General features: G+C 43.8%; 1 protein-coding gene across 1 annotated transcript; it reads right to left on the minus strand.

Annotated features, from left to right (window-relative positions):
* Nucleotides 1–2,846: 2,846 nt before the first annotated feature.
* On the minus strand, nucleotides 2,847–8,312 carry LOC141258537 (uncharacterized). Its single transcript, XM_073673517.1, has 5 exons — nucleotides 8,298–8,312; nucleotides 3,945–4,086; nucleotides 3,700–3,847; nucleotides 3,088–3,619; nucleotides 2,847–2,897 (listed from the first exon to the last, which is right to left on the minus strand). The coding sequence occupies exons 1-5, from the start codon at nucleotides 8,310–8,312 to the stop codon at nucleotides 2,847–2,849; spliced, it is 888 nt and encodes a 295-aa protein (XP_073529618.1).
* Nucleotides 8,313–9,614: the final 1,302 nt, after the last annotated feature.

Below are 9,614 nucleotides of genomic sequence, written 5' to 3' on the forward strand. Positions count from 1 at the left end.
ACCCCTCGTCACCATTTTGTTTTTTGCAAAAGACAGTATGCCACAGGAATTGCAGCCCCTGCGGGTCAGCAGACCATGCCTAAACCTTCTGCTAATGACTTGCTTAAATCTCCTGCTCTACAACGTTGAGCAGGTAATATAAACTAAGTTTTTTTGGGGTACATTATTTTTATGTAGTGTGTGTACTAACCTATTATTGTTCTATAGGAGCGTTTAAGGAGGAGAAGACGACCAAAAAAAATTTGGGTGCACCCTATCTTGCAGGAGCGGACGGATAAGGGCCACTTTAATGTTCTCTACCAGGATTTAAGGAGGTAAGATATATGTGAAGAAAGTATAATGTCACCCGTCTATGCTGTTTTTTTAAGGTTTTGTTTGTATACTATGTTACAAAATTATCTTTTAATATTTTTTTTTTCTCTGTTTACTATAGTTTTCCTGAAAAATTTAAACAGTTCTGCCGTCTGAACATTATTGCATTTGATCGGCTGCTGAGCCTTATGTCTCCTGACCTGGACTTCCAAGACACTGTAATGCGAAGGGCCATCTCTGCTGAGGAAAGGCTGCTCATCACCTTGCGGTAAGTTGAATGTTGATTTATATGTACCTGGTTTTGTTCGTCACCCTGCGGTGATGGCTGGTGTACCTGGTTTTGTTAGCCACCCTGTGGTGATGGCTCCACTGTGTCTGTCGTTGTGTACATATTTTTGGCTTGACCATGAGATCACCATGCACAGAGATCAGATTGAAAAGGTCACTGATGTGTAAACTCTAGAGCAAACATCGTAGGCAAACACAGACACAAAGTCAAAACACATTATAAATTGATATGTGTGAACTCAAGAGAAAACAAAAGATGACCAAAAAAGATTGAAAATGTGGAGCCCCCCCCAAAAAAACGCGCCCATTGTTGGAATAGTTTTTTGTAATAAAGACCTTAATTTTTTAAAAGATGAATCAATAATGGATAATTACTGTTGGCTTGTATTTCTTTTTATGGCTTTTCTAATTATCTATTTTTCCTTTTCAGGTTTTTGGCCACAGGAGAGAGCTATACATCACTGCACCTCCAATTTAGGGTTGGTAAATCCACCATTTCCAGAATTGTGAGGTGCACATGTACCGTCATCTGGCAGAAGTTGCAGCCCATCGTGATGCCTTCTCCAACCGAGGAGACTTGGTTGCAGGTCGCAGCAGGCTTTCAAACTGTGGCCAATTTCCCAAACTGCATTGGTGCTGTCGATGGCAAACATGTGAGAGTTCAGCAGCCACCACGATCAGGATCACGCTTCTTTAATTATAAGAAATATTTTTCTGTGGTCCTGATGGCGGTGGCTGATGCACATTTCAAATTTGTTGCCATTGACGTTGGTGCTTATGGCAGTACTGGGGACTCTCGGGTGTTTAGATCATCACAGATTGGGCTGCAAATTCATCAAGATGGCGTAACGCTCCCAGCCCCAAGACCTTTGCCGGGTTCCACACATCCAGTTCCTTTTGTGATGGTATCGGATGAGGCATTTCCCTTACAGACCAACCTGCTGCGCCCATACCCACGAAGGGCACTGAATGCCCGGCGGAGGATTTTCAATTATCGGCTGAGTCGTGCACGCAGATATGTGGAATGCACCTTCGGAATCATGTGTAGTCAGTGGAGGATCTTTCACACTGCCATCCAGTTGGATACGGAGACCGTTGACACTGTAATTAAGGCATGCTGTGTACTCCACAACTATGCTCGTGAGTACAGCACCAAGCAAGATGAGGAGTCACAGCTATCTGAATTAATTCCAGTTGTCAACTCCGGTCAGGGAAGGCCATCCAACTCTGGTGCCAGGGTGCGAGAAACCTTCGCTGACTACTTAATGAGTCCTGAAGGTGCCGTGCACTGGCAATACTCCTGTGCTGGTGTTGAGCAGCCTGACCAGCAGAGAAGATCTGATGAACAATAAAAGAAGAACTTCCTCCTTTTTTTTTTAAATAAAAATGTAAAAAAAATGTTTCTAAAAAAAATAAATTTTGGTTAAACTTAAATTTGTCTAAAATATTTCTTGAATTGCAACCTTCTACATTTTGTTTTCCGACAATACGTCAACGCAAAAGTGAACAACCCACAAAGACCAGAGCCTGTAAATTGGCATTACTACCTAGAGCGCTCTTCACAAGTACTGTCTGCTAAAGTCAACCCTCACCATTGTTATTTGCTTGCGCTAAGAACAGAACTAGCAAATAACAGTGTTGAGAGTAGTATTCATCCAAAAAATAGTTGTGGTCCAAAATATCAAAGTATATTTCTAATTTAAAAACGACTGTATACAGCCGACCACATACGTAGATTAGTTTGAACAAATTTAAAAAATGTAGAGTTCCTCTGACCTGCGCTATGGTGAGCGCAGATCAGGGGAACACTTTTTCATTACAACCCAATCCAACCACATATACACTTGAAAAGAAAAATTAACAGATAGTTTAAATATTTTTTTTAATACGTAATATAGAATAACTGTAAAAAACTTTGTAAAAACAAAAAACAACAAACTTCTAGAAAATTTAATCGGACAAACATTGCCCATAACTTGGGAAGAAATTACACACTGTGTACAGCACACCTGTCCTGTAATCAGTTTTGGGCCCTAAAATACGGGCAGCACCTGTAGGTTGTTTAATTATATAAAAAGAAACACCTTTTCTTACAGTCCCCTACGCCTGAAGCCTGGTATAGGTGACCATAAGAAAAGGTCTTTGTTAATTGTCTGATTCTCTAAAACATTGTGTATCTATCGACCTACAGGTGCTGTCTGTATTTGCTAGGGTCCAAAAATGCTGACAGGGAGGGGTAAAATTATTTAACTACTTGTTTTGAAGGTCTTCTTCAAAGCTGTACCCAGGAAACATTTCTTGAGAAAAAGTAGAGTTGGGGGATGGTCCTCTGACAAATGATGATGCACCATGAGCCATTTGGCGACCATAACTTGGTTGCATATCTTCTGGACGGTATGCTGCAGCAACCTGCCCAAAACGCTGGGTTGCAGCTGCTGGTCGTGGTGGAGGCACACTGGGTTTGAAACAATTAAATATTCCGCATACTACGGCTGGGGGCAAGGGCATAACTGCTGCCTCTTCAATTGCCATGACCATAGCGCCTGCTGCAGTCATGTACATGTTCTGCCTATCTCGTGGCAGAGATCTGATGCGGGCAGCTTGGGCTGAGCAAAATTTATCGATGGCATCTTCCTGGGATGCCCTTTCCACAAGGCTGAGGGTTTGATTTGTGAGTGCTTCAAGCACAATAGTCCCACCCCCGTGGCTTTTGGCCTTTTTTTTGCCCGCCCTTCTCGATGCCACGAGATGAGCAGAACCAGACCCCCTCCCAGTGGGCCTCAACACATCACCAGCAGAGCTTCCAGCGTCACTTGGAGCAGGAGCAGGAGAATCAGTCACCAAACCCGTCCCGATGTCCGCTGGATTGGACAAAGAATGTGAGGGACAACCAGATGCTGAAGATGCCGAAGCAGATGGATCCGGTGAGGAAAGCTGGAAAAAGTCCTCGGATTCCTCCTCTGCTTGCTCTGTGTTTGTGTCCTCTTCTGCTGTTGGGGCCATGATGTTTCCTTCAGTTCTGTATATAATAAAAGGTAAATCCCAATGTAAATACAACATTTTTGGAAACATTTCAATTAATATGTTTTGGGAATTTACCTCCGCAAACTCCTACTGGTTAGTATGAAGGCCAGCTCGTCCGCAAAAGGAAATTTTCTTTTTTTTGGTGATGAGCCACTTTGCACCGACTGGTGATACTTCACCAGCCGGTCGGTGACCGATCTCCACCGATTTTTAATATCATACACTGCAATGACAAAACCAAAACAATTTATGAACTGCTTTAACACCAAAAAGTGCAATTATAAATAGATATAAAAATAAATGTAAAAATCAAAACTTACTAATTTCCTCTTGGGCATCACGTTCCACATTCACCCACTGGGGATACATTTGGCTCAACACAGAGGCCCAGGCGTCTTTTTTCTTCTGCTTGTCTTTGTAATCAGGACTAGCTCGGTCCCATATTTCGGGATATTTTTCAATCTACAGTGAATAATAACGTGTGTGAATATTATTTTAAAAACAAAATGGAGGAATAAAAGATTAACCCCAAAAAAATAATTAAATAAACATATGGAGATATGTACGCACACACACCAACACTAACCCCTCACCTATATTGTACGGTTCTTTCACACGTCAATCTCCGGGACGAGTGTTGATGCCATTTTCCACACACAGCGGAGACCCACACACAGACCCATTGCAAAGCATGCTCGGTCACACTTATCTGTACTAACGTGGATATGTGGACGTGAGAAATCAACCTTACAGCGTATGCAGGAGCTTTCAGTGAATGAACCTACATACACTGTACAATAATCTTTCACTTTAATAAAATCTTTTAACCAAAAAAAATAAGTGGGCTCACGCATAGTTTTAATAACTAGCAAAGGGAAAGCAGACGGTTGTTGGCTGATGTTATAGTCTGTGAAGTAGCCAATAACCATGGACCCTTCCTTTGCTATTAATACCAGGCCGCAGCAGTTAGCTTAGCCTTTACTGGCTACTATATAGGAAGCCCCCCCCCAAAAAAAGTGACATGGGGTCCCCCTATAAATTGTAGTCAGCAAAGGCTAGCCACTTTGCCTTTTCTGGCTACTATATATGAAGACCCCCCCCCCAAAAAAAGTGACATGGGGTCCCCCTATAAATTGTAGCCAGCAAAGGCTAGCCACTTTGCCTTTTCTGGCTACTATACATGAAGACCCCCCCCAAAAAAAGTGACATGGGGTCCCCCTATAAATTGTAGCCAGCAAAGGCTAGCCACTTTGCCTTTTCTGGCTACTATATATGAAGACCCCCCCCAAAAAAAAGTGACATGGGGTCCCCCTATAAATTGTAGCCAGCAAAGGCTAGCCACTTTGCCTTTTCTGGCTACTATATATGAAGACCCGCCCCCAAAAAAGTGACATGGGGTCCCCCTATAAATTGTAGCCAGCAAAGGCTAGCCACTTTGCCTTTTCTGGCTACTATATATGAAGACCCCCCCCAAAAAAAGTGACATGGGGTCCCCCTATAAATTGTAGCCAGCAAAGGCTAGCCACTTTGCCTTTTCTGGCTACTATATATGAAGACCCCCCCCCAAAAAAGTGACATGGGGTCCCCCTATAAATTGTAGCCAGCAAAGGCTAGCCACTTTGCCTTTTCTGGCTACTATATAGGAAGACCCCCCCCAAAAAAAGTGACATGGGGTCCCCCTATAAATTGTAGCCAGCAAAGGCTAGCCACTTTGCCTTTTCTGGCTACTATATATGAAGACCCCCCCCAAAAAAAGTGACATGGGGTCCCCCTATAAATTGTAGCCAGCAAAGGCTAGCCACTTTGCCTTTTCTGGCTACTATATATGAAGACCCCCCCCAAAAAAAGTGACATGGGGTCCCCCTATAAATTGTAGCCAGCAAAGGCTAGCCACTTTGCCTTTTCTGGCTACTATATATGAAGACCCCCCCCCAAAAAAAGTGACATGGGGTCCCCCTATAAATTGTAGCCAGCAAAGGCTAGCCGCTTTGCCTTTACTGGCTACTATATAGGAAGCCCCCCCCCAAAAAAGTGACATGGGGTCCCTCTATAAATTGTAGCCAGCAAAGGCTAGCCGCTTTGCCTTTTCTGGCTACTATATAGGAAGACCCCCCCCCCAAAAAAGTGACATGGGGTCCCCCTATAAATTGTAGCCAGCAAAGGCTAGCCGCTTTGCCTTTTCTGGCTACTATATAAGAAGACCCCCCCAAAAAAAATGACATGGGGTCCCCCTATAAATTGCAGCCAGCAAAGGCTAGGCGGACAGCTGCGACCTGATATTAATAGCCTAGAAAGGGGCCATGGTTATAGGCCCCCTCCCAGGCTATAATATCAGCCCTCAGCTGCCCCAGATTTGGCGCATCATATTTGTGCGCCAAATCTGGCACTTAGCCTCGCTCTTCCACGCTGCCCTGGTGCGGTGACAGGGGGTAATAGTGGTGGGGTTCATGTCAGCGCCAGCTGACATGAAGCCCAGGTTAGTAATGATGGGCGTCTATAAGACACCCCCATTACTAACCGACAAAGTGTTAAAAATAAAAAAGACAAACACCCAGAAAAAAATAATTTATTTGAAATAAAACACAATTTTATTTAATTCTAATTTTACTAAAAAAAAAAAATAGTTACCTGTCCACGTTCCTGCGCTGATCTGCCATGCACAGCTGTCACATCTGGAGATGTGACAGCTGTCATGGCTGCTGTAAGCTCACACTGCCGGGAACACGTCCGCTCCCAGCAGCATGAGCCCCTGACTGAGGTCACCGGAGTGCATTCAGTCAGCGCTGCTCCGGTGACCTCCTTTACAGCCCTGTTGTACCGTGGGAATTTCTCACAATACAGCGGGGCCGTAAAGCAGCTAACCGGAGCAGCGCTGCCTGAACTCCGGCGAACCCGTTCATTCTAGCGGCGGCAGCGGTTCAGAGCGGTCACATTCTATGTGGCTGCTCTGAACTGGAGATCTTCGTGGGACACTCGTGGACTACTACGGAGGGGTAAGGATAAGGTTGTGGTTTATTATTTTATATTTTATTACAGGAGATCGATGGCTTCGGGGAATTAGGTGTCTAGGTGAGTATAGGTGTAGTTTTTTATTTTTTACTTTATTTTAGGTGGCGATCGGCGGGGACAGGTAATGTATAAACTTTTTTTTAGGTAACCACTGGCCACCAATGAAAAAAAAGGGGGCAGTAGATTACATATTATTGGGGCCAATAAACAAAAAACTTTAATAATGATAGCACCCCCCCCAAAAAAAAAAAAAAATAGGGGGGGGGGGGGGGGGATAGGGTCAATAATATATGGAGGCACATATGGGGGCTATTAAATTTAATTTTGGGGCACATTTTACAGCAGGATCAGTCTGATGGGAACTACTGCTCCCATCGAGCTGATCCTGCTGGCATGAGTGGACGGGGGACAGACATAGGCCGATGGGAGTAGTAGTGTCACATCGGCCTATGTCTGCCTGCTGACACCCGCGCACACAGACCCCACACAGACCCCACACAGACCCCACATACACACCACACAGACACATACAGACCACATACACACCACACAGACACATACAGACACTTACCACACTAATCATGAATCCCACGTTGACATTCATCCGCTTGTACCATCCCACGTTAGCAGCCATGATCCTGAGAGACGGGAATATTATGGGATTCTCGTCTTCCTGGATTATGGGATGCTCATGGGATGGATGGATGGAACGCCCAATTGTGACGTCACTTCCTATTTGCTGCGGTTTTGAGGTACAAGACCGCAGCAAATGCGCTTCACTTCCGCAATTATTTTTACATATTTGCGGATTTGAAGCGGCCCAATGCAAGTCAATGGCGACGATTACGCCGCGCTTCCGCAAAATTAAATGACATGCTGCGGATTTTTCCGCGGAGCATAAACGCAGCGGAAAAAACCGCAGCGTGGGCATTGACAGTGCGGCTTCTCATTGAGGACCATGGGGGGCAGATTACCAAGCGTTTTTGGAGCGTTTATGCTGCGGAAATTCCGCAGCATAAACGCTTGTAAAACGCTACGTGGGCACACAGCCTCAAACAATCAAAAAAGTGAATTTTTTTTTTCACTTGAAAAAGACACTAGTCCAGAGTTGAAACGCATTGTGGAAAAGAAATCCATTCAACTCATCTTGGCCCTAAGGATTTGTAATTACAGCAGCACAGCCAAATAACGTTTTATCATCCAAATTGGTCAATTATCCATAAAATAACTGTTCTGGATCATCTTTTCTTGGAGCTGAATCTTGTACTAGTTCTTTATTATTCCTCTAAGGAATTATCTAATCTATACATTTAGGGCTGTGTTTTAGGCTATGTGCCCACGATGCAGAAATGAAGCAGAAAATTTCTGCAGCATTTCTGCATCTCCCTGGCAGAAAAAACACATGCAGATTGTGCATGCGTTTTTCCTGCAGAATACATGCGGATCCACATGCGGATTCACATGCTTTTCCGCATACAGATTGACAAGCGCTTTCCAGGCGATAGCATCACTTGGAAAGTGCTTGACAACTAGGTCACACTATATAAATCCATGCAAACGGCATGGATTTATACAGCGTGAACCGTAAAAATTAAAACAAATAAAGCTATACTCACCCCCGAGGCCCCGGTGTGTGCAGCAGCGCTCGCTCCTGTCTGGTTTACGGCTGCCGCCGGCATATCGCGAGACAGAGCGGTGAAGGGCCTGCGGTCACATGACTGTGACGTCACCGCAGGTCCTCAAGCGATGCCGGCATTCAGAGAAAAGCCTTCGGACAGGTGAGTATAAACTTTATTTGTTATTTTATTCTTTTTTTACAGGTACAATGGTACCCAGGTCTGGATGAGAGTCTCCTCTCCTCCAGAACTGGGTACCATCCGCACATAGAGACGCATAGAAGCCGCTTGTAAAAATGTACAGTCGCGGTTTCTATGCGTTTCAATGCAAGTCAATGGCGGGAGTTCCGCTGCGCTTCCGCAAAATTAAATGACATGCTGCGGATTTTTGTACGCAGCATAAACGCTGCGGAAAAATCCGCAGCATGTGCATAGAACATGCGGAATCCCCTTGGGGACCATGGGGTGCGGATTACCTAGCGTTTCACAAGCGTTTCCGCTGCGGAAATTCCGCAGCATAAACGCTTGAAAAACGCTACGTGGGCACCCAGCCTTATCACTCGGGAGTGTGCCACTATATAGTCCAATCATTGCGGCCAGTGTCAGTCTGTGAGACGCCCATTTGGAAGGTAAAAGGTAGCACCCAGTTTTGATTCAACAAATTTTAGGATAAATAACAGAGAAAAGCTACAGTTTTTTAAAAGTGCTGTAGAATTGTCTTTTTTTTTTTAATTGGAAATCCAAGATTTTACGAAAGTAGGGGAGCTGACAATAAATAGGCTGGAAGATACAAACAGTTGAGTGTAGGTCAATACGCATATTCCACACTCGGATCATGAATGTCGGATGTGTGAAACTTGTCTTAAAGTTAATGAAAACAATTATTTCTAAAAACAACAAATAAACTTATAAAAATGTCTCATATCAATAAAGAAAATCTTATAAAAAAAAATTCTTTGTCAGTAGAGGACTATTTGAGTTATCCTGTGGCCCGTTCTCCAATGTGCAGGTTGCAAGTTGTAGACCTGCTGGAATCTAATATATCATAAGCGAAGGTAAAAGCAGAAAGGAGCTGAATGGAATTTCTCCTGCAGTTTTATTATGTTAAGTGCTTTAAGACAGAGATGGCTGGTTTCATCTTGGTAAACAAAGCTGATATTTCCTTTCACCAAATGTTCACAATACTTTCAGTTGGGTGATACTCTAAGTACTGACAGAGATAAGCCAGCTTGTGAATGGGAAGATAAGTGAAGTAAATATTAGTAGGAACATCTAATGGGCATTATCAGTTTAGGTTTGTTTATAAACCTTCCTGCATTTAATATTTCATAGTCAATTAGCTGCTATACACTGAGCTGTAATTCT

Source organism: Phyllobates terribilis, unplaced genomic scaffold (assembly GCF_046119375.1).
Source record: "Phyllobates terribilis strain yellow unplaced genomic scaffold, ASM4611937v1 Scaffold_3__8_contigs__length_932513732, whole genome shotgun sequence".
NCBI lineage: Eukaryota > Metazoa > Chordata > Amphibia > Anura > Dendrobatidae > Phyllobates > Phyllobates terribilis.